The 26,520-nt window shown below is 42.0% G+C and overlaps 1 protein-coding gene across 1 annotated transcript in view; it reads left to right on the forward strand.

Moving 5' to 3' along the window:
• Nucleotides 1–12,948: 12,948 nt before the first annotated feature.
• Ifrd1 (Interferon-related developmental regulator 1) overlaps nucleotides 12,949–26,520 on the forward strand; it is a 92,711-nt gene continuing 79,139 nt past the window's right edge. Inside the window, exon 1 of the mRNA XM_067764946.1 lies at nucleotides 12,949–14,494. Within this exon, the coding sequence (XP_067621047.1) occupies nucleotides 14,464–14,494 (31 nt within the window). The 5' untranslated portion in view covers nucleotides 12,949–14,463. The remainder of the gene's footprint in view (nucleotides 14,495–26,520) is intronic.

Consider the following 26,520-nt stretch of genomic DNA (forward strand, 5'->3'; position numbering starts at 1 on the left):
AGCCAACACCAAAGATACCCAAATGATGAATCTCTGCAATTAAATCCGGTAAAGGTCCATCCAAGGCGAATCTATACCAGGTGGTGGCAAAGCGAATTCAATCAATTCGCCGTGCAGATGAATGTCAAGTCAAAGAAAATTTTCATAGATTTCGATAAACTGACATTTTGTTGTACAAGGCTTTGTATGGAAAATTATCAAGAAGAAGCAATCAGCTGATGGGATAACACCACCTGTAATGAATTCGCCTTGGGTCTATTATGGATACGCATCTTTGATGGAAGCAGTAAGGAAGGCGGTCGGCATGATGTTGTGGTGCACAGTGGCTAGTCATTGTCGGCTGGGGCGGGTCCTTGCCAACCTTACTGTTCCTGCGCCATAAACAGAAAAAATGTCATATCATGCCTTTCAAACTCAGCTGTCAAATTTAAATAAACTGACAGAAGCGCAGAGACGACTCAAATCGCTTATAATTCAAAATAAAACAACATCCGGCCGAACCGGATGTCACGGACAGACCGTTAACATTCAAAGGATTTAAACTTCACAAAAAAATCAAAAGCAAAAAAAATTACCGAACCGGTTACTAAAGCTGAAATTCAAAAGAACAAAAAAAAGCTGAAAAGTAAAAGAAAGGGAAAAGGGCCGAATATATAGAGGGGCGCCGCGGGTGGTGTTGCGACGCCCGGTGCTTTATCCCACCCTCAAAATCCATGGCCACCGACGCACCTATTTTTCGGTGGTCCCTTACCTGTAGACCCTACGTGGCTTCTAAATAAATGGCGACGCCAGCATTCCCATTTTAAATACTAATTTATTTATAATTCATTTCTATTAACGTATGTAAGCAACAAAAAAAATAAGATAATGCAGGTTTCTTAACCGGGGCTACAGCATTGTTGAAATACGAATAGCTAATTACGCTATGAAAATGTAGGTAAGTGTGTGTGGTGTATAAAGTGAGAGAAAAAAAAAATTATCCAACAGATCACACTTTATTGGGCCGAAATCGAAACGAAATCTAATATGAATACTTAAGTCTGACTAAGCTCGTTCTGTTGGGGGTTCTTTTCTTTTCTCTTACTTTTGCTCGTAATATTTTAAATTATACAATTATTTATGTCTCCTCTTTTTTTTTAATCGTTATAAACGCTATGTGTAAGAAAAATATGTAATTAAATGTACTTATGTATTGTAAATATACTACCTACAAAGTAAAAATTTGGTTGAATTTTATTCTTTTTCATTCGCATTCACAAAACATATTTTAGGACTATAAAGTTTGGATACAAATTTCGATATTTCGGGCTCTCTTACAAAATTATTATGTTGTTGTAGTAGAACTTATTTTTGAGTGTCACAAAATATCAATTTGGTATAATGGCATAGTATAATGAGAATAATATGTAATATGTACTAAGAAAATTTGTTATAAAAGCAATAAAGATCAAATTGTGATAGTACTATGTATTATATGCACGTATATTATTTTCTTCTGGTTGTTCGAACGATATTGTATTTGTATGATATAAGAAAAAAAGTTTAAATCTTTTATCCAATTCGTGCATAATCGACGAATGGCTGCGGTCGCAAATTTTTTTTTTTCTAACAATTTATGGTTTAGCTCCAAAAATGGATCGCTAAAACGTTCCACGTGATGAAGACGGCTTATTATGAATAAAATTTATAGAGCTAACTTCAGTCATTTTAAAGCAACAAAATATATTATTAAAATGATATAAAAAATGTATGCCCTTTGTTGTAAAGCTAACAATTTCAAGTATTCAATAATAAAATTTGACGAAAAAAAATCGACCCTTGTTAAATAGTTCAACCGGACTGTATAAAACCCTCTAAGTACCACTTAGAAGTTTCTTTAACTACCCTGCAAAAACGCTCTCGTCATTCCACGTCATTTGACTAGCTATTATACAGTCATAGGTTATATTCCTAGTCACATTTGCATGGGTGTGGGTAAGTTTTTAGACCAACATTTTTTTGTAGGGTAATTATTTTGAAGTTCATACATGGCTGGTACTTACATGGCCGCCAGAGTACGTACCGTGGGCCTCTGCCGGCGTGGTTACTGGTGATGTTGATTTTGCTGGTGAAATTGACGCTGTTGTTGGTTGTGGTGCGCGGTCTTGGGCGCGCTGTGTTGGTACTGTTGGTGGTTGTTGCGCTCTGGTCCGAGGTGATCGAGTGAACCTGGTTGCAATAAAACTTCGTGTTGACTTTTACGACCTGTATTACTTGGTGCTAATTGGGCGTTCGTTGTATTACGCTGCAGCGTAGTGCTGGCCCTGGAGGCGGAGATGGTGCCGGACGCTGTTCCAAAGGTGGTAGTGTACTTCGTAGACGTAGAGAAAGGGGTTTATCTGGGGATACCAAGGGTTCTCATCACAATATAACCCCGTCCTCACGTGCGTCACCCCGCAATTTACTAAAAATTGGTTCATTTCCTTCGAGATAAACTGCTTGCCATTGTCACTATGAATAAATTCAGGGACCCCTACAGCTGGAAAAATTTCTGAAGCGAAGTAATTTATAACGTTAACAGTGGTGGCTCTCTGCATGGGCTTTAGCCAAACGTATTTTGAAAGATAGTCTAGTACTATAAAAAGAAATTGATTTCGCCGCTTAGATCTCGGATACGGTCCTAGGAAATCGCAATATAATGGCTGAAATGGCCTCTCGGATTCGAAGGTACTCCCTATAGGTGGCCTCGACTGTTGGTTAGTAGGTTTTACCGATTTCCAGGTATCACAACGCTGGACGTAGTCCCTGACGTCCTTAGCCTGCTGCGGCCAGAAGTACTTCTGCCTAACACGTTCTAAGGTTTTCTGCCACCCGCCATGGTAACTCCGGTTAGCGTCATGTACTAGTCTCACTGCTTCCTCAGTCAACCCTTTCGGCAACCATAATCGCCACAGCGAGTCTTCTTCCCGTTCCACCCCCTTACGAAATTTAACTCGTTTGAAAATTACCCCGTCCACCACTCGTAAATCCGGAAGCGATTCCTCGTTTTCGGTGACGGTCCGAATCAAGTCTAAATATTCGTTGCTGCTAAATTCGGGAGAGACTAAATCTATTTCCCCGGGTGTGGTAGTGAAAGGCAACTCATCGGCATCAAACCGCGACAGCGCATCTGGTACTACATTCAGGGTGCCCTTACGATGTTCCATTTTAAAGTCGTATCTTTGTAGTAAGAGCGACCACCTCGCCAACCTCCCGCTCAAGTCCTTTTGTGTCATTAACCACTTGAGACTGGAGTGGTCCGTGATGATACGAAACGGTAATCCCTCAACATAAGGTCGGAAACGCTTCACGCTTATTATGGCGGCGAGACATTCCAGCTCGGTTACCGTGTAATTGCGCTGAGCATTATTCAGCTTTTTCGACACAAACGCGATTGGATGCTCAGCGCCCTCGTCATCGACCTGGAACAACACTCCGCCAACACCTATTTTAGACGCGTCGCATTGGATTACGAATTCTCTGGAAAAATCAGGTTGGGCCAAGACAGGACCGGAACTCAAAGCTACTTTTAGTTTTTCGAAGGCCTCTATAGCTTCAGGGCTAAGCTTGAACGGGCCTGATGACTTACGGAGACAGTCGGTCAAGGGACCTGCCAAGTCAGCAAAATTGGTAATAAACGCCCTGTAGTTTTGCATTGCTTCTATTTTTCCCGGATCCACTTTCAAACACCCGCTGCCTATCAGGTACCCTAAGTAGCGTATTTCCTTCTGACAAAAAGACGTTCTCTCGCAAACGCGAAGGGATTGCCTTGTCCATCAGCCTACTCATAGTCTGCGGTCCGTTGCACAGACCAAATGGCATTACATTGAAGTGGTACAGAGGCCTCCCCGGAACTGCGAATGCTGTTTTTTCCTTGGAGGACTCTGTCAATTTGATCTGGAAGAACGCGTCCTTCAGATCAATGCCACTAATAAAATGCGTATCCTTTAGTCTGCTCAATAAGCCGTTGATATGAGGAAGGGTTATGAGTCCTTCTTAGTCACCGCGTTGACCTTCCTCGAATCTATGCACAGCCTAACTTTACCTGGTTTGCGGACCAGTACTACAGGACTACACCACGGGGAGTTTGATTCTTCTATAACTCCTAATTCGAGTAACCTGTCTAGTTCGCTAAAAGCTTCGGCTTGCCTCGGTGGCGAAAGAAGGAAATGTTTGCTTTTTATGGGAACGGCATCACCGGTGTCGATGTGATGCTCCACTTATTTAGTTTGCCCTAGGCCTAATTTCTCGTACGAAGGAAACGTCTCGATGACCTTTTGTAATTCTAAATTCCGGTCTGGTGACAATTCATGGAGGTTAAGTTCCTCTTCCTTTTCAAGTCTAGCCTCTATGCACTCTACGGAATATTTCGGGAGCTAAAGCAAATGCTCTCCAAAAATCTACCCCGAAGTAGGCTTCTTGGAGAAGTGAAGGGACAAGGTAAAAACGAATAACCTTTGTGATATTTTTAAAGGTGACCGGTAGAGATACTGAGCCTAAAATTTTTTGCTTGTTGCCGCCCGCGGTATATACGAACGCATGTAAGGGCTGATATTCGAAGCCGTTATCCTCTAGGAATTCTAATCCATTTTTTCCTAAGATGAAGACTTTGGCTCCCGAGTCCAACAGCCCTACAAGAAAACTATCTTTAATTTTAGCCTTTACGAGAGGCCTTTCATCCTCTGTAAGCGTTAACGTGGTGGCTTGCAGCAGTCTATGCTCCTGTACTCTCCTGTGGTATCTCTTCCTACACTTCAAAATATTGTCCGATACCGGGTATTGTTCGAAAATGGTATGTCTTATTTGTTCATACCTATGTTCCCTTTCTTCTAGGTTTGGTGAAAATTGCGTTTGGCAAGCGACGTCCCTATGCTGGCGTTGCAGAATTCTGGTCGGTTCGCCCATCGCTGATGAGGACGTTTGACTCTCGGATTCAGAACTATTAGAATTGTCCGTACTGTCAGGGTAAGTTATTATCACTTTTGGGTGTTCCTTTGCCAGGGTACTACTGCACCTCGGAAGCTCATCACCTCCATGCAGAGATTCACCCTGTGGTTCGGTGCACGGGACGACACCTCGAGCACCGGCTGGTGTGGGAGCTATGAAGCCGAAAGAGGTTCCCCCGCCTTCTCGCTTTGGGCACTTTGGAGTTAATACTCCCCTATGGCCGCATTTGAAACAAAAAGGATTCCTAACGGGTTCCTCACAGTATATATAGGAGTGGCCCATTGCCTGGCAATTCCAGCATTGGATTCCCGAATAGTCTGGTCTCCTGTTGCGTCGATATTCCAGCGCCTCTATCTGTGGATCAATTTCGCCGTCCTCGCTTTCCCTCCTCATGTCTGGGGTTGTCGCGCGTGCTTCGTTTGCATGCCGTCCTGGGTAAGTGGCTCCCAACAGCTTGCTTTCTTTCAGCACTTGTTCACCTCTGCGTGCTACATCGCGTAGACCATGAAGGGTCCTTACATCTGCGTTGAAAAGCATCAGCTTAAGGCTACTGTTGACGTTTCTTTTTATTATGTCAATCAGTAGAAGCTCCGACATGGGTTCTCTTAAGCGTGCGTTCAAGGAGATTATGTCCGTGTGGAACACGTCACAGCACTCACTTGCTTTCGCATGGAGATCTCCATCATGATCTCGTGGTCAGTTTTCTAAGTGCCAAACTCTCTTTTCAAGGAGTAGCACAGAAAGGCATATGTCGCATTTGGGTTTTGTTTCGTGAACAGCTAGTACCATTCTTCGGCCCGCCCGGAAAGAAACAGGTGGAAACTAGCCATTATTTGTTCGTCCGTGCATTGTGTGCACTCACACAAGGTGTTCAGTTTAAAAAGGAAATCGGCTACGCTCCCAGTGCCGTCGAACGAGATTTTCCACTCCTGCGGTTTCACTACTATGCTGCTCGGTGCAGGGTACATTGGTGGTACTACTGTTTGGAGCGGGTGACGGTCCATCCTATTTGCGTTCCGGTTCTGATTCGCTGATTGCTGCGCAGATTCGAGAGCGGCGTTGAGCTGGTCCATATTGTTTCTGATTGACCCCATCTCTCTCCGCATTTCCTCCTGCGAAGCCTGGAACAGCTGGTGTAGCACGTCCACCCACGAGCCTCCACGAGTAGCTTCGTTCTGGATCCCTGGAGTATTCGTCCGGTCACTTGCAGCTTCTCTTATATTTCCCATTCCATAATTAGGTGGTAAAGCACCAGCTCCATCTGGAGCGTAGGTCGACACATTGGTCATTAGCCCCGAGATATCATGCGCGTTTAATAGGGGCGCATTCGGATTACTGGTGCTTCCAGGTCTGTCCAGTTTATCGCGAGGGTCATTCAGGTCCGAGCCCATATTCGTTCCCGCGGGATCTGCATATAGTCCACCTACTAGGGTGTGCACCACCAAGGGACGCCTGGCCTTGGAGAAAGCCCCCCTATTATTACCGCCCCGGTTCTGGCTCCCCTGAAAGCTTCCCGCACTCCCGAACGGAGTATTTCTGCCCGGTTGGCCGTACGACTGCTCGCGTGACATAGTCCGTGAAAAAAAAATGTAACTTGTTATGTGGTAGTTGATAAAAAACTTTTGCCGCCTAATGCAGTTAGGGGTCAAAAAAAAAAAAAAAAGGACAGAATTCCCCCTTCACCTTATACCCTAAACGATGGGTTGGTTTAAAAATGAAAAAAAATTATATATAGGTATAAAAAAAGTGCGCGAGGAAATACCAAAAAAAACTCGCAAGCATAAACACTAAAATAGATAGCCGTATCTAACGAAAAGAAAAAGTCAAGGCTGCACAAAAAAAAATTGATTAGTTATATATTTTGTACAGTCAATGGGAATGCTGATGGGTCGATTCCTCCAGAAGGCACTGGGTACAACAGAAAAATCACATAAATTCATTCATACTTGTCCCTAGTGCTCCCAACCGCAGTGCGAGGGGGTCTTAAGGCCCCCTCCGAGACTGGTTGGGGCCACTAGGGTCGGTACCAGGCACACACGGGTTGGTCTCAACACGCCCAGCCGCAATGCAGGGGCAGTCTCCAGGGGCTCGCCCCTGGGACTGGTTAGGGGTGTTGAGGCCTCCCGTCCATTCTCACTGGACACCCCTCCTGCCTCCGCCGCAGTGGGTAGAGCGGTTTCGGAACCGCTCCCCCAGTCTGGTGGGACAGGGAGGAGTGCCACTTTGAATCCCAGCTCAACCCGTCACAATCCAGGTGGCACTATGGGTTGCCACCAGAGACGTGGGATGAGCTGGGGTCCTCCAACTCACTCACTCACACACTCATACCAACGACACAAATTCGGCAGGAAACAAATTTTTTTAAAACATTAAAAGAGAAAAAAAAATTTGCGGCCGCAGCCATTGGTCGATTATGCACGAATTGGCTAAAAGATTTAAACTTTTTTTTCTTATATCATACAAATACAATATATATATATGTATATATATATATATACATTTGAATTAATATTGCTAGCAATATCGTTCGAACAACCAGAAAAAAATAATATACGTGCATATAATACATAGTACTATCACAATTTTATCTTTATTGCTTTTATAACAAATTTTCTTAGTACATATTACATATTATTCTCATTATACTATGCCATTATACCAAATTGATATTTTGTGACACTCAAAAATAAGTTCTATTACAACAACATAATAATTTTGTAAGAGAGCCCCAAATATCGAAATTTGTATCCAAACTTTATAGTCCTAAAATATGTTTTGTGAATGTGAATGAAAAAAAAAAAATTCAACCAAATTCTTACTTTGTAGGTAGTATATTTACAATACATAAGTACATTTAATTACATATTTTTCTCACACATAGCGTTTATAACGATTAAAAAAAAGAGGAGACATAAATAATTGTATAATTTAAAATATTACGAGCAAAAGTAAGAGAAAAGAGAAGAACCCCCAACAGAACGAGCTTAGTCAGACTTAAGTATTCATATTAGATTTTGTTTCGATTTCGGCCCAATAAAGTGTGATCTGTTGGATCATTTTTTTTTCTCTCACTTTATACACCACACACATTTACCCACATTTTCATAGCGTAATTAGCTATTCGTATTTCAACAATGCTGTAGCCCCGGTTAAGAAACCTGCATTATCTTATTTTTTTTGTTGTTTACATACGTTAATAGAAATGAATTATAAATAAATTAGTATTTAAAATGTGAATGCTGGCGTCGCCTTTTATTTAGAAGGCACGTAAGGTCTGCAGGTAAGGGGCCACCGAAAAATATGTGCGTCGGTGGCCATGGATTTTGAGGTTGGGATAAAGCACCGGGCGTCGCAAGACCACCCGCGGCGCCCCTCTATATATTTGGCCCTTTTCCCTTTCTTTTACTTTTCAGCTTTTTTTTTGTTCTTTTGAATTTCAGCTTTAGTAACCGGCCGTGTCCGGTTCGGTAATTTTTTTTGCGTTTGATTTTTTTTGAAGTTTAAATCCTTTGAATGTTAACGGTCTATCCGTGACATCCGGTTCGGCCGGATGTTGTTTTATTTTGAATTATAAGCGTTTTGAGTCGTCTCTGCGCTTCTGTCAGTTTATTTTAAATTTGACAGCTGAGTTTGAAAGGCATGATATGACATTTTTTCTGTTTATGGCGCAGGAACAGTAAGGTTGGCAAGGACCCGCCCCAGCCGACAATGACTAGCCACTGTGCGCCGCAACATCATGCCGACCGTCTTCCTTACTGCATCCATCAAAGATGCGTATCCATAACAGGTCCATCAATTGGCTGTATTTCATTATAATTAAAAATTTACCAGATGCATCTGCGAAACCGCAAACAGTTTTGACCTTTCAGAAGTATGTAAATACGTACTATGGAGATGGTCGGTTTTTTCGCAGGAGAATATTTAGAACTAATTTGTGGTAAATTTTTGCCTGCTCTTTCCGTTCGGTCACGTCTACGTATGGAGTATGGTACAATTACCAGGTAGAAGCATTAGCGAAAATGCAACCCTCCCGTGTATTTTGTTGTTGCCGATTGTACATAAACTGTCAATCGTTCTTTCAGTTTCTTCTGTCAAAAGTTATGGAAGAAGAAAAATGTCACATGTAATTTTCGTCAACAAAGCCAAAACAAAAAAACAAAAAAGTTGGTTTGCTGATGAAGGAAGGAGGAAAAAGGCATTTTTAATGGAAAATAAAGGTAATTAGCTGATTTTTAAATGATATATATTTAATTTATTGTTATTATTTATTTACATATAGCAGCTGAATCACTTCTTCAACGTTTCCAGGGCATCAACTCTTGGTAATTCTATACGACAGCATGACACTGATAATATGCGTCCATAAATATCGAGAGAGGTGTTAAAAGACGCGCATTGACCTCGACAACAATAATCAGAAGGCGGAGGTAAATTATTTTGTGTTGGACAAGAGATATTTGCAAAAGAAGTTGAAAATTTTCAATTGAAAATTTTCATGTGCGCGCTGTAATGTTGATGACAAAAAAAATTGTGGACATAAGTGTTTTGCGCAGATATAGTTTTGGTCTCCAAACCGGTGTTGGACCCACCCAGATTAATTTTTTATAAGCGCGGGCGAAGGCCGCCAGCGGAAAAATACTATGGATCCCACCCCGGTCTCGAAGCACTCCGGGTCATTTTTCGGTTTTTTGGGAATATCTTTTGAACGAGCTAAAATTGTGCTGCATGTTATCTTGCACTCAAAGAAATGGAATATGATAAGAAATTTATAGATTTTCTGTCGAAACGTTTATATGATCGCATCACTTCAAGATTATCACATGGTATATGTAATGGTGATCCAGAGCAAATGTATAGTGGTTTATTAAATTTATCATTACTTATGGCCTTAAAAGATGTGGCGTTGTCTAGTGCCTCAGCATGTACTTCTGCATCACTGGATCCTACGTGCGATTGGAACTGATGAGGATTTGGCACATAGTTCAATAAGGTATACGAGTTTACCGTACTGAATTGTTTAGTTAATTTGAAAGTAATTTATTGTTAAATTTTTATAGATTTGGTATTGGTTGTTTTACCACCATTGAAGAGGTTGATTATATTACCGATACCTGCATCAAACATGTCGAACGTTTACGTGAAATGTCTCCATTATGGGAGATGGTTCTAGAACCAATTGATTTGAAAAATATCCAATGGGCGCAACATTAATTTTGTTTATGATATATAAATAAGGGACCGTTTTGTATTGTATGCATCTTTTAGTGTATGTATTTATATTCCAAAGCAGTTTAATGTAAAGTGAGATACAATTTTTAAGAATTTTATTGTTCCTACTTTATCTGCCTAAGGTCGTTATTTTGTAGTATTAAAATTATATTGGAAAATGCTATTGCTAAATGTTTTTTGTAGTGGACCTTATTTTCAATACATGTATGTATGAATACTAATGATACTGTCTCCAAGAGATGTTGAAAATTTGGGATGAGATTGTATATAAAATGCTGAGTTAATAGTATGTTCATGAATAAGTACTGATTTATTTTAAAATTTCATGTGTTTTGTAAAGTAAAAATTAAGTAACTTAGTAACCTAATAAATATCGAAGATACATATATACATAATAACGTTTAACGTTGGAAACTCGTCGTGTCGGTATTTGAGGTGCAGATATCTTTGAAGGATATGTACTCCATGTCTTTAGATGTAATCTTTTTTAATTAAAAAAAGCACGGTTGTGTTGAAAATTTTAAATGAGTCGCTATGCCGCAGAACTTTCGGGTTCAGCGCCATTGCATGGTTGTTTTGATCCAATCTTTCTTTTGGCTCCTCTGTTCGGAACCGATTTTGCTTTCGGTTTAATTTTTGGATACTAGTTCGGTTGTAGTACTGACTTCAATTACGGTTCCGGGTTTTCCTTCTGGCTCTAGCCAGGAGGCTTTTATAGCAATTTCGGCTTTAGGTTGTATCTGGTATCGGTACCTGCTACGGTAAAAGTTCGGCTTGGAATATTTCCGTTTTCAACTCCAGTATCGGTTATACTTCAGTTTTTTCTTGTTATCATATGGATGATATAAATAATCCAAAAGTAAATCTATAGCATGTAAAACATAATTGTCTAGCAATATTTTCTCTTCGCAAACTGTTTGTTGCCCTGATAAGGGTCGCTTTTCGTAGGTATAATAGTTTAGCATTTTTTTCTCTTTGTTGACTAGAGGTGGCCCTGATAAGGGCCGTTTTGCGTATACTTGTATAGTATATTTTCGCTCTTTGTAAACTAATGGTGGCCCTGGAACTAGGGGAGGTTACTGCGTCTGGGTTTCACGACTTATTCGTGGTACATCATGCATATCCGTTTGTGTGCTGCAGCTGTTCCGTGCGAAGTATTGACCTTTCGCTCCAACGGTGTCACTTAAAAAAAAGCAAACATGTAGAAGGGACTTTATTATTTATCCTTCGTCCTTCCTTCACATTGTAGCGGCGAAAGTATTGCCCGATATTTTGGTAGAAAACTGTAGCAATGACCGTTGGGGACGATGAGACAACTTCCCTTTTTTACAAACTCTTGATTAGCACTGCTAAGTCATACATAAAACTATATTATATTTTTTATCTTACAACATTCGGGAAACAATATTTACATCAAAGACGGTAAATATAGCGATGAAGTGAAGTTGGGCATCAAATTTACTCTCTGAGCTCCCACAATAAGGTCACAGGCCTGAAAATGCAGCGAAAAAATTAAGCCATTTTAGGGAAGCTAACGCCACAAGCTTTTTCCCAATTTTTCCTCTTCCTTGATCTTGCGGGGTAATTCTTTACTTTAGCTCACAACTGCAAAAACTCGTGCAAAAATATCGGGAGAGGTGTCAAAAAAATGCGTTTTGGACTCGGGACGACGAATCCTGTCAAAAAATATTCCCAAAAAACTGAAAAATGGCACCGGAGCGCTCCGAAACCGGGGGTGGATTCCATAGTATTTTTGCGCAGGTAATAGTCTAGTTGAGGGGTCGACTGCTAATACGCTACCAAAAATATCAAGAGAGGTGTCAAACGACGCGTTTTGACATCAGCATTAGTAATCCGAAGGCGGAAAATAAAAATTTTAATTCGTTCAAAAGATATTAACGAAAAACCGAAAAAAGACCTGCGGGTACCTTCGAAACCGGGGTGGGATCCATGGTAATTTTGCGCAGAACACGTTTCTGCGTTGGCGGCCTTCGGCCGCGTTTATAAAAAATTACCATGGGAGACCAAATCTATAACAGCGCAAAACACCTTTACCCACAGTTTTTTTTGTGGGTACACAACACCGTCAAAATTACAACAGCCACATGAAAATTTTCAACTTTGTAAATATATCTGGAAAGAAATAAAATTTTCAATTTCCGTTTTCGGATTTGTGGTCCTGGGTCCAAAGCGCGTCTTTTGACACCTCTCCCGATATTTTTGGACGAGTTTTAGTAGTTGTAAGCTAAAGTAAAAAATTACATAATAAATTTTCACATCAAAAGTAAATAAACAAAAAATGTAAACATAAACAAAGTTTGACATTTTATGATCACCTTCGAATGAAAAAACATGTAAAATGCAACTCTGATGCTTTTACCTGGTTATTGTACCATGGTATGGAGTTTCACTTTTAAAAAGCCCCTCGGAAAATATTTTTCATACGTCACTGTTTTTATCAGTACTTTTATCAAGCAAGAACTCAATCAGGCCTGCGCTCAAGCAAGATTTAAAGGAGAAAATTTGTTTTATTTAATAAGCTGATTGCAATCTAAAACACGATATAAAAAAAATGTGGATACATTTTCCAAAAAGGAAATGTTTTAGGCAATTTGACGAAGAGATACTTTTTAGTGTTTCACAAATAATCACTCTACCAAAATCACGAAATCTACCGTTTCATTCCATACTGTTTCATCAAGCGCGTGATGAAATGTCATCTTTGATGAAATGGCTTCGTGCTTCATTCGTGTCACAGATGACATTCGTGTAAATGAAATGAGTTTGTGAACAACGTCTGAAAATTTACTTCGCGACTGTATATAAATCATTGAGGAAAAAATTTAAGCAAATACAAATAAACAATTATAAAATTGTTAACCCCATTACGGTAAAACGGCGGAAAACAAAATCTTTCGCATTTCACAACGTATAAAGTTAGTGAAAGGCGAGGAGACTCGAGCGGTGACCTTGTGAAAAATTTCGATGACATAAAAGACATTACAGCGATTACCTTTTCAGCAATAAATTCCAACAGAAAATTGCAACTGCATCGTTCTAAGTAATAAATTTATAATAAAGTTGTGAAAAGAGAATTAAAGTGTGATTTTAACAAATATTACAATTTTACCTACCATTGTTGAAAATTTCGCGTTAACGCCCCTTCAACGAAGCAAGGTGGGACACGTTTGTTGGTCGATACGAAGAATATCGCCATTTGTATTTCACAATTGCAGTGAAAAACAATCGAAAGTTCGCTTATCTTTTAAGTAGAAGCAACAGCGCAGAAGAGAAATTTATCAATAACTTGAAATTTGCTTTTAAACATGAAATTAGTTGCAACAACAAAATATCAACTACAACATATAAAGCATTTATTGAAATTCACTAAAGCTGAAGAGCAACAACAAGAATCGAAACGTATAAATAATTTACACGCGCTCAACTTGGGAACATTGAACAACGTGAATTTGTGTGGTGCAGTGAAATTTGCGAAAGTTAAGAAACAACAGCAACAACAAGAATATAAAAAGTTTTCCACTATTTTTAAAAATTGGAAAAATCATAACTTTTGCATATCTGCGTCTTGATCTAGTGCAGCTCTCAAAGATTAATGCCCCATTTGTAAACAAATTAATAACTTTAAATAAACACTTTCGGAGACCCAAAACCAAAAAAATTTAAGTAAACCAACAAATAAACTAAAATCAAACTTCACAAATTTTTCTAAAAAATAAAATTGTGAAAAAGTGAGCGATAGTTAAAAATATATAATATTAGTAATTTTCCTACACACATAAATAAATTAAAATTACCTAAGCCATTTGAAGTGAAACGTATAAAAAAAGTGCCGTGCTGTCATCAATTCTCTCATAGTCGTGAGTCAACGTTAATCTCAATAGCCAGTTCTTCATCATTGCTTTTTCTTTCTGTTTCTCGTCCGTAGCATAGTAGAAACAAACGAAATAGCTAAGGAATCTTTAATCGTACCCGCTTTTAGCAGCTGCCACATAGATATCAGAAATTAATATAGGGTTTATAAACGATAGCACGTCGTTCCTATCCTTGTCATCGAATTTTGTATATTTCACATCCACAAAATTGTCAAGGTCTTCGTTTAAGAAGAGGTATATAATAAATGCTAAAACCACGGGTATAACAAGCGGCATTACGAGAACTTTTAATTCTACAACGGACTCTTTGTATTCATTCAAAATTTCCGCTTTATCACCAAAATCCAAACGCAAGACGTCTAATAAAGACAAAAAGATGCCGCGTCGCAATAAGAAGGGTGGAAAAGGTAAGTGTATTTAAAGAGTGAATTATACAATATTTCCTACATGTGTATTTATTTATACAAGTTTTTTCTTTATCTGTAAAGGTACGTTTTTAAGCATCGTGAAATATCACCATTCATTTGTTGTTGTAGCAGTGAATCATTCACTTCATCGCGAGTTGCTTTTTCACACGCTGTTGCTAATCAGTTTAATCCAGTGTACATATCTGACTGACTGATTTGTCAAATGTCTACTCATTAGACAAAGGCACTGCGATTTTAGATCTAATGTGTCCTCTTGTGTTCTATAATAACTTACGACCTTGGCGTAATACCCAGCGGGTTAGGGGGTCTGATTATACCCGCGGTAGGTATGCCTGTCGTAAGAGGCGACTAAAATACCAGATTCAAGGTTCTGTGTAACGCAACCCTTTAGGCTGCCAGCGCAATATGTAGCCTCTCCAAAACCAATTGTTGTTGTTGTTGTTGTTGTTGTAGCAATGCTCGCCCCACCTAATAGCCGCGACCGATCACAAATTGTCATCAATATCCTCTAACGGGAGTCCAAGGAAACTTGCCGTTTCAACAGGGGTGGACAATAAGGAAAGGGGTGTTAGAGGCGTTGGTTCCACATTACAATTAAAGAGATGGTTGGTGTCATGTAGGGACACATTGCAAGAGGGGCATACATTTTGTATGTCGGGGTTGATTCTGGATAGGTAAGAGTTTAACCTGTTACAGTATCCAGAACGAAGTTGAGCAAGAGTGACACGCGTTTCCCTGGGGAGTATGCGTTCCTCTTCCGCGAGTTCTGGATATTTTTCTTCAAGTACTGGATTCACCGGGCAATTCCCGACATAAAGGTCCGACGCCTGTCTATGGAGTTCACCAAGGACCTGCTTGTGTTTTTTCGCTTCATACGGCTGGGTTCTCAGGTGCCGTATTTCCTCAAAATGCTTACGGAGATGACTCCTTAGGCCCCTAGGCGGTGTTGGTTCGTCAATCAGATGTCTGTTGGGATGCCCAGGTTTCTGGGTATTCAACAGAAACTGTTTGGCCAGCATCTCATTTCTCTCCCTGATGGGGAGTATTCTCGCCTCATTTTGCAGATGGTGTTCTGGGGACATAAGAAGACAGCCCGTGGCGATTCTGAGAGAAGTATTTTGGCAGGCCTGTAGTTTCTTCCAGTGGGTAGTTTTTAGGCTTGGCGTCCATATGGGTGACGCGTAGCACGTAATCGGCTGGCTAATTGCTTTGTATGTGGTCATGAGCGTTTCTTTATCTTTTCCCCAGGTACTGCCAGCAAGGGATTTGAGGATTTTATTACGGCTCTGAATTCTCGGAACAATTGCGGTTGCGTGCGCACCAAAATTTAGATCCTGATCAAACGTCACACCCAAGATTTTGGGGTGTACGACAGTCGGTAGCGTAGTGCCATCGACGTGGATGTTCAATATGTCGACATTTGGGGCGTCCATGTTGTAAATAAGGTCGCGGAAGATTTAGTCGGTGGCAATGCCAGGTTTCGCGAGGCGAAAAAACTGGAGAGATCAGGGAGATAGCCGTTTATTTTATTGCATAGCTCATCGATCTCTGGGCCTGGGCCTGTGGCCATTATTGTGCAGTCATCGGCGTAGGAAACGATTGTGACTCCTTCCGGTGGTGAAGGTAGCTTAGATATGTAGAAATTAAACAAAAGTGGGGATAGGACACCACCCTGTGGCACCCCTTGTTTAATTCTCCTTGGTTTTGATGTTTCGTTTCTGAATTGCACCGATGCCTGCCGACCACCCAGATAATTTGCGGTCCACCTTTTAAGACATGGGGGAAGGGTAGACTCTTCCAGGTCTTGCAGTAATGAGCCATGGTTGACCGTATCAAAGGCTTTTGATAGGTCTAGCGCTACGAGTACTGTTCTATGGTGGGGGTATTGATTCAAACCGCAATTTATCTGGGTGCTAATGACATTTAGCGCGGAGGTAGTGCTATAGAGTTTTCTTAAGCCATGCTGATGAGGGGCTAGCTGCAAATGTGCTTGGAAATAAGGGAGCAAAATGGCTTCAAGCGTCTTTGCCACTGGCGATAGGAGAGATATCGGACGATATGACTCACCTACGTTAGCTGGTTTCCCAGGCTTTAGTAGCGGGACCACCTTGGCCATTTTCCATTTCTCGGGTATAGCAAAGGTGGAGAGAGACAGTTATATAGGTTTTTAAGCATCGGCATGGCTATGCCGTCTGGGCCCACTGCTTTGGATGGTTTAGCGCGACCAATGGCATCCTCAACCTCTCTAGCGGTGATGGTGATTGGTGACGCGCTGAATTTGTGTTTATGTGCGTGTCTATTGGCTCTCCGTCTATCTTTGTCGACCGTAGGATGCATTATATATTGTCGGCAGAAAGCGCTCGCGCATTTTTCCGCATCCGACAGCACTTTGTCGCCAAAGGCGATGGAAACTTTGTCTTTGTGCTTAGTCGGATTCGATAGGGACTTTACGATGGACCAAAGTTTACCTACACCGGTAGAGAAGTTACAACCTCTTAGGTGCTCTTCCCATTTCGCCCGCTTGTGTTCGTCCGCAAGCAATCTGATGCGTTGGTTTATATCCCTTATTTGGGGGTCGCCTGGATCAAGCTGTCTTATAAGGTCGCGTTCCCTCGGCCTCCGCCGGGAAGTGGGGCCGGATTTCGGGAATTCTCCCGGCGGGAATGAAATGTGCCGAGGCGGATTCAATGACCTTACGGAAGGCACGCTCCCCTTGGCGGGCATCAGTCGGGATAGGGAGGGCAGCAAAGCTGCTGTCTGTTGCAGATTTATATTCTTCCCACTTTCCTTTTTTGAAGTTTATGAAAGTGCGTTTTTCGGTGACGATGAAGTCGGCGGTACGCTCGAACGAAATAAGTATGGGCAGGTGGTCGGATGCCAATGTTACCATCGGCTGCCAGTTGACGCAGTTTACGAGTTCTGCGCTCACGATTGAGATATCTGGCGAGCTATGACAGCTTCCTACCATACGTGTGGGGGCGTCTCCGTTTATTGTGCAGAACGTCGTTTCTTCTATTTGATCCGCCAACATCTCACCCCTACTGTCCGCCCGCAAGTTTGAATGCCATAGGTCGTGATGGGCATTGAAATCGCCCAAGATAATGCGATTGTTGCCAGTGAGTAAGGCCTCGATTTTAGGGCGGTATCCACTGGGGCAACAGGTGACAGGAGGGATGTAGATGTTGATGATTTCTAGATTTGCATCGCCTGACCGGACAGATAGGCCTTGACGTTCTAAGACATTGTCCCTGCGGTCGATGCCAGGATCAAATATATGATATTGCATAGAGTGGTGTATAATAAACGCGAGGCCGCCTCCATTTCCGCTCTCGCGGTCCTTCCTGTGGACATTATACCCAGAGCAGGTCTGCAATGCAGATCTTGCTGTGAGTTTAGTCTCTTGAATCGCAGCTATGCGGATGTTGTGCCGCTTCATGAAATCGACTATCTCCGTAATCTTCCCAGTTAGTCCATTACAGTGTAACTGCAGAATTCTGAAGTGCATGAGGGGTGACGCCGCCATTCTAGGGGTAAGTGACGGGTGACTACGCCTAGGTTGTGGAAGGCCAGGACGCAATTGCTGTTGTGGCCATGGGACTGGGCGCCCTTGGGCAAGCATTGGGGTACCCGGATGATTTGGGTTTGCGACCTGGCAACATGGCGCGATGAAACCCGTCGAGGGGTTGCCGTCGCGGAGACCAGAACATCTAGGAAAGTGGCACCATCCAAGGCAGGAGCAGCATTGAGCGGATGTCGCAAACCTATATATTCTGTGCTGGCAGACGATGCAAACGGAGGTAGGGACTAAGAGTATGTTTCCCTGACCTGCACGATTGCTGCCTGAAAAGAGGGGGGGGGGGGGGGAAGACGGGGGCAGGGGCTGATGCTCAACATTGCTACCAGCTCTACTACGAAGGTAGTAGTTATGAGTGGTATCAGCTGTTTGAGTTGTTGGCGCCGTGAGGCGCGAGCAGCAGCGGGTACTTGTTGTGGCTTGCTGAGCAGCGAGGCTGCTGGAAGGTAGTGGAGGGGCGCTTAGGCGTAGACTACGGGACGCCCTTGGGCGTGAGCAGCAAGGAGCCACAATAGATTTATAAAAGTTACGTGGATGTCGGGTTTTGGGATCAAGCCCAGAACAACCTGTCCGATGCAACCATCCCTTGCACGAGACACACTGAACAGAGTATGACCGTCCTAAAAAGATTCTTTTCTGGCAAATGCAGCAAAACCATTTCTCAGGACCGGGGTCAGGAGGCGGGCCCGGATTGGGTTCGATACCTTCCCGGAGTAAGAGAATATGGAGCAGTCCTGCTGCAAGGAGCTGCTGGGAGGATGACAATTTGTGAGAGGGACGAAACAAATTAAATGGGGTCACACTGAAATGACAGTCCTTGGTCGGGAAAAATCCCGAGTCGCTCCGGTACATAGAACCGACTGCCTTGGGAAGCGCCCAATTGTCAACCTCGCCTATCCGCGGCGAATACTGTTTCACTAACAGACGTGGCTCTGGCGACCCCAAGCTCCTCATGGAACTTGGTGGTGGGAGGGAGGGTATGGCCTGAAGGTTTAATGTGGCCATATAAATCGTCCCCGAGATGGTGCTGTGTTACCGGAGCGCACGGGATCTGTATCCGGCAAAGGACCATCACAGCGATAACACTCCCCAAAGCCTTCGGGGTGTAACCTTATAGCTACAACAACAACAACCTTGGCGTACGAAAAAAATGTATTAAAATGTTTAAATCGGCAGCGTGACTTACCAACGAAGGTATTCTCTTCAATGCATTCCACAAACAAAATCGACATTATTTCAAGGGTGGATTACCCTTTATTTTATACCCACCTTAAACAAGTTTAGTTTGGCTCAGTGCAATGATCTGACACCAGTTATTCTTTTTCAGTATGCTCTCACCAAAAGCTATTTCATACTTTATAGTGTTACAAAAATTGTAATCTCCCACGAACCCGGTGCCCCGGTTGTAGGGATTCAAAAAGTTTTATGAAAGTGTGAGTATACATAATTAGCAGGCGAGGTTTTTGCGATTCCAAGTTCCTTACGAGATAGATAGATAATTGTGGGGGATAGCACTGCGACCATTGGTCTATTGTGCCCTTAAATCCTTTAAAGCACCTCATCCCAGTCAACTTTCGTGATAAAGCCTAGTAATTCTGTTGGCTTGAGGGATTGAAAAACTTAGCCCTTCGTCTTGAGATTGTATCGCGTTCCAAATGATGTGTTCTGCCGCCTCCGCTGATCGATACAATGTCCTGTAAGAATAGCTGTTAAAATTCTTCTTTAAACATGTCCGTCCGTCCGTCCGTAAACACGATAACTTGATTAAATTTTGAGGTATCTTAACGAAATTTGGTATGTACGTTCCTCGGAACTCATCTCAGATCGCTATTTAAAATTAACGAAATTGTACTAAACCACGCCCACTTTTTCGATATCGAAAATTTCGAAAAACCGAAAAACTGCGATAATTCATTACCAAGGACGGATAAAGCGATGAAACTTTGTAGGTTGGTTGACTTTATCACGCAGAATATAAAATGAGTAAAATCTTGGACAATGGGCGTGGCACCACCCACTTTTAAAAGAAGGTAATTTAAAAGCTTTGCATGAAAATGGGCGAAATCAGTTGAAGCCACGCCCAGTTTTATACACATTTGACTGTCTGTTCTTCCGCTCGGCCGACAACTTGACCAAAAATCGATATATCTTTACTAAACTTAGTTCACGTACTTATCTGAACTCACTTTATCTTGGTATTAAAAATGGGCGAAATCCGACTATGAACACGCCCAATTTTTCGATATCGACAATTTCGAAAAATGAAAAAAATGCCATAATTACATACCAAATACGAAAAAAGGGATGAAACATGATGATTGGATTGGTTTTTTGACGCAAAATATAACTTTAGAAAAAAGCTTTGTAAAATGGGTGTGACACCTACCATATTAAGTAGAAGAAAATGAAAAAGTTCTGCAGGGCGAAATTAAAAGCCCTTGGAATCTTGGCAGGAATACTGTTCGTGGTATTACATATATAAATAAATTAGCGGTACCCGACAGATGATTTTCTGGGTCACCCTGGTCCTCATTTTGGTGGATATCTCGAAAACACCTTCACATATACAACTACCACCATCTCTTTTAAAACCCTCAACCCTTGATACCCACATCGTACAAACACATTATAGAGTCACCCCTGGTCTACCTTTATGGCGATATCTCGAAAATGCGTCCACCTATAGAACTAAGGCACACTCCCTTTTAAAATACTCATTAACACCTTTCATTTGATACCCATGCTTTATCCTTTAAGTTTTTTTTTGTACTAAGAAATGCTGTTCAATAATGATGCATGCATATATCACACCGTCTCCAATTATTTAGGCCATAGCTGTATGTATTATATTTGCAAAGCCTTTGGCCTCCAAAACGAATCATCAGGCATTGTACCGATACCAGTTTTTTCGCCTCGCGAAACCTGACATTGTCACCGACAAAATCATCGACGACCTTATTCAACGGCCAGCAATAGCATAAGTTCAAATTTTGTTAGTGAAATTTCTGTAAAAAATTCTAGTCCCGTTAGAAGAGACGTCAAAATACTTTGGAGCACATAAGTTCAAATTTTGCTAGTGAAATTTCAGTATAATAAAATAAATAAAAAAAAAATGTTTAAGTTAAACGGTTTTATTGAAAGCAATAAGCAATTAAGTAGTAATAATACTAAAAGATAGAAAATAATTAGGTAGGTCCTAGGAACTAGTCATCACACAATTTCTAAAAATGTGAGGCGTAGCATAACCTGATTAAGGTTCAGTTGGTCTTACTTATGACTATCAATAGAAATTTTACGTGTACAACGCTTTTATTTAATTGTCTGATCAATGCCCTAGATTGATGAGGAGTGTGATGACTAGTGCCTAGGACCTACCTAATTATTTTCTAGCTTTTAGTATTATTATTACTTCATGTAAGTATTGTTTTCAATAAAACCGTTTAACTTAAACATTTTTTTTAAATTATTTTATTTACAACATGGACGCACCAAATGTCGACCACGTTGAACATCCACTTCGATGACATTACGCTACCGACTGCCTTACACCCACAAATCTTGGGTGTGACGTTTGATCAGCATACCTCTTTGAAGTTGGCAAGACAACTTTTACGTGGAAAAAATTACCTATTGGGAAAATTGCCGTGAATTTGCCGTAATTTATCCGTGAAACAATACTCCGGAAAATAATACTTGCACACAAATTTTCCGTAGATAAATGGCATATTTTATAAATTCGAAAAAAAAATTTCAAATTTTTTTTATAGTGCACCGCCAACTCACGTGAAGTTGGCGTGCCACCCTATATTTTCTAAAATATGGCCACGGCAATTTTTTTTGTTTCACGAATAATTCACAGCAATTCACGTGCAAAAATTATTTTCCTAACTGGTGTCTAAGGTGGTTTTCGAAAAGTGGCACGCTAACTTCACGTGAAGTTATACTTACGCCCCGATTCTAGTGTGGTAACAACATTCTTCACCACGGTAACGAAATCGTGTGGAAACTTTTACACCCTTTTGGTATTCTATCCGCGAAAGTAGCCGGATAATTTTTTACCCACAAAAGTAGGTGGTTACATCGAAATAACCACACAACAGCTGTTGTTTAGAAAAAAGCAAAACTGAAAAATAAAGAATTGTAAGCGCAAATAAATAAAGATAATAGTAAAAAAGTAATGCCTCTTGCTATATATTATATATTTGTTTACATTATGTTCTTTTAAAGAATAAATTACAATATAACTATGTTAAATCTTATGCATGTATGTACATATATACACATCGTCTCGTTTATTCGTTAACCTCGTATCTACGAGTGACACATTTTCGGTAAAGCCATGGCGGAACCATACAAGGTGGCAGCATGGTGACATACCTACAAACATAAATAAAAATTGCATGTACTTTATTTTTGTAAATTCGATGGACGAATGTCAAGATCGTACTGCGCCGGAAGTTGATGTATCAATTCAATTAAAAAAGTGTATATTCAGCTGTCGCATGCTGCCACTTTGTATCGTTCCGCCATGGATAAAGCGAAGAAAACCAACTTTTAAATTTCACCGCAGACATTGGTGAGTTCTTCGGTGATGACAGCGTTTCCACTTTGGCCAGAATCGCGAATAAAAGAACTGGTAACGATTTTCGGTTACATAATGTTCTGGGTACTATTTTACCGGTAACGCTCAGAATCGGCCCGTTAGTCGTAATCACTCTGTTAGTTTGTAGCTATATGCGTACTATCTATGTATATGTATGTATAACAAGTAAGGAAGGTTAAGTTTCGGGTGTAGCCGAACATTACATACTCAGTTGAGAACTATGGTGGCAACATAAGGGAAAATAACCATGTAGGAAAATGAACCGAGGGTAACCATGGAATGTGTTTCGCTTCCCAAGGCAGTCGGTTCTATGTACCGGAGCGACTCGGGATTTTTCCCGACCAAGGACTGTCATTTCAGTGTGACCCCATTTAATTTGTTTCGTCCCTCCCACAAATTGTCATCCTCCCAGCAGCTCCTTGCAGCAGGACTGCTACATATTCTCTTACTCCGGGAAGGTATCGAACCCAATCCGGGTCCGTCTCCTGACCCCGGTCCTGAGAAATCGTTTTGCTGCATTTGCCAGAAAATAATCTTTTTAGGACGGTCATACTCTGTTCAGTGTGTCTCGTGCAAGGGATGGTTGCATCGGACAGGTTGTTCTGGGCTTGATCCCAAAACCCGACGTCCACGTAACTTTTATAAATCTTTTGTGGCTCCTTGCTGCTCACGCCCAAGGGCGTCCCGTAGTCTACGCCTAAGCGCCCCTCCACTACCTTCCAGCAGCCTCGCTGCTCAGCAAGCCACAACAAGTACCCGCTGCTGCTCGCGCCCCACGGCGCCAACAACTCAAACAGCTGATACCACTCATAACTACTACCTTCGTAGTAGAGCTGGTAGCAATGCTGAGCATCAGCCCCTGCCCCCGTCTTCTTCTCCCCCCCCCCCCCCTCTTTTCTGGCAGCAATCGTGCAGGTCAGGGAAGCAGACTCTTAGTCCCTACCTCCGTTTGCACCGTCTGCCAGCTACGGTCGACAAAGATAGACGGAGAGCCAATAGACACGCACATAAACACAAATTCAGCGCGTCACCAATCACCATCACCGCTAGAGAGGTTGAGGACGCCATTGGTCGCGCTAAACCATCCAAAGCAGTGGGCCCAGACGGCATAGCCATGCCGATGCTTAAAAACCTATGGAAAGAGGGTTTCAAATATTTAGCGATGTCTTCAACCTGTCTCTCTCCACCTTTGCCATACCCGAGAAATGGAAAATGGCCAAGGTGGTCCCGCTACTAAAGCCTGGGAAACCAGCTAACGTAGGTGAGTCATATCGTCCGATATCTCTCCTATCGCCAGTGGCAAAGACGCTTGAAGCCATTTTGCTCCCTTATTTCCAAGCACATTTGCAGCTAGCCCCTCATCAGCATGGCTTAAGAAAACTCTATAGCACTACCTCCGCGCTAAATGTCATTAGCACCCAGATAAATTGCGGTTTGAATCAATACCCCCACCATAGAACAGTACTCGTAGCGCTAGACCTATCAAAAGCCTTTGATACGGTCAACCATGGCTCATTACTGCAAGACCTGGAAGGGTCTACCCTTCCCCCATGTCTTAAAAGGTGGACCGCAAATTATCTGGGTGGTCGGCAGGCATCGGTGCAATTCAGAAACGAAACATCAAAACCAAGGAGAATTAAACAAGGGGTGCCACAGGGTGGTGTCCTATCCCCACTTTTGTTTAATTTCTACATATCTAAGCTACCTTCACCACCGGAAGGAGTCACAATCGTTTCCTATGCCGATGACTGCACAATAATGGCCACATGCCCAGGCCCAGAGATCGATGAGCTATGCAATAAAATAAACGGCTATCTCCCTGATCTCTCCAGTTTTTTCGCCTCGCGAAACCTGGCATTGTCACCGACTAAATCTTCCGCGACCTTATTTACAACATGGACGCCCCAAATGTCGACCATATTGAACATCCACGTCGATGGCACTACGCTACCGACTGTCCTACACCCCAAAATCTTGGGTGTGACGTTTGATCAGGATCTACATTTTGGTGCGCACGCAACCGCAATTGTTCCGAGAATTCAGAGCCGTAATAAAATCCTCAAATCCCTTGCTGGCAGTACCTGGGGAAAAGATAAAGAAACGCCCATGACCACATACAAAGCAATTAGCCAGCCGATTACGTGCTACGCGTCACCCATATGGTCGCCAAGCCTAAAAACTACCCACTGGAAGAAACTACAGGCCTGCCAAAATACTGCTCTCAGAATCGCCACGGGCTGTCTTCTTATGTCCCCAGAACACAATCTGCATAATGAGGCGAGAATACTCCCCATCAGGGAGAGAAATGAGATGCTGACCAAACAGTTTCTGTTGAATACCCAGAAACCTGGGCATCCCAACAGACATCTGATTGACGAACCAGCACCGCCTAGGGGCCTAAGGAGTCATCTCCGTAAGCATTTTGAGGAAATACGGCACCTGAGAACCCAGCCGTATGAAGCGAAAAAACACAAGCAGGTCCTTGGTGAACTCCATAGACAAGTGTCGGACCTTTATGTCGGGAATTGCCCGGTGAATCCAGTACTTGAAGAAAAATATCCAGAACGCGCAGAAGAGGAACGCATACTCCCCAGGGAAAAGCGTGTCACTCTTGCTCAACTTCGTTCTGGATACTGTAACAGGTTAAACTCTTACCTATCCAGAATCAACCCCGACATACAAAATCTATGCCCCGCTTGCAATGTGTCCCCACATGACACCAACCATCTCTTTAATTGTAATGTGGAACCAACGCCTCTAACACCCCTTTCCTTATGGTCCACCCCTGTTGAAACGGCAAGTTTCCTTGGACTCCCGTTAGAGGATATTGATGACAATTTGTGATCGGTCGCGGCTATTAGGTGGGGCGAGTATTGCTACAACAACAACAACAACATGGAATGTGTTTGTATGACATGTGTATCAAATGAAAGGTATTAAAGATTATTTTAAGAGGGAATGGGCCATAGTTCTATAGGTGGACGCCATTTAGGGCCTTTTCGAGATATCGCCATAAAGGTGGACCAGGGGTGACTCTAGAATGTGGGCTTAGTTCTATAGGTGGACGCCTTTTCCAGATATCGCCATAAAGGTGGACTAGGGGTGACTCTAGAATGTGTTTCTACAATATGGCTATCAAACGAAAGGTGTTAATGAGCGTGGGGCTTAGTTCTATAGGTGGACGCGTTTTCGATATATCGCCATAAAGGTGGACCAGGGGTGACTCTAGAATGTGTTTGTACGATATGGGTATCAAATTAAAGGTATTAATGAGGGTTTTAAAAGGGAGTGGTGGTAGTTGTATAGGTGGTCGCCTTTTCGAGATATTGGCATAAAGGTGGACCAGGGGTGACTCTAGAATGCGTTTGTACAATATGGGTATCAAACGAAAGGTGTTAATGAGTATTTTAAAAGGGAGTGGGCATTAGTTCTATAGGTGGACGCCTTTTCGAGATATCGCCATAAAGGTGGACCAGGGGTGACTAGAATGTGTTTGTACGCTATGGGTATCAAATTAAAGGTATCAATGAGGGTTTTAAAAGGGAGTTGTGGTAGTTGTATAGGTGGTCCCCTTTTCGAGATATCGGCATAAAGGTGGACTAGGGGTGACTCTAGAATTTGTTTGTACAATATGGGTATCAAATGAAAGGTGTTAATGAGTACTTTAAAAGGGAGTGATCCTTAGTTCCATAGGTGGACGCCGTTTCGAGACACCACCATAAAGGTGGACCAGGGGTGACCCTAGAATTTGTTTGTACGATATGGGTATCAAATGAAAGGGCTTAATGAGCATTTTAAAAGGGAGTGGGCCTTAGTTCTATAGGTGAA

This window comes from Eurosta solidaginis, chromosome 2 (genome assembly GCF_040869045.1).
Source record: "Eurosta solidaginis isolate ZX-2024a chromosome 2, ASM4086904v1, whole genome shotgun sequence".
NCBI classification, from domain to species: Eukaryota; Metazoa; Arthropoda; class Insecta; order Diptera; family Tephritidae; genus Eurosta; species Eurosta solidaginis.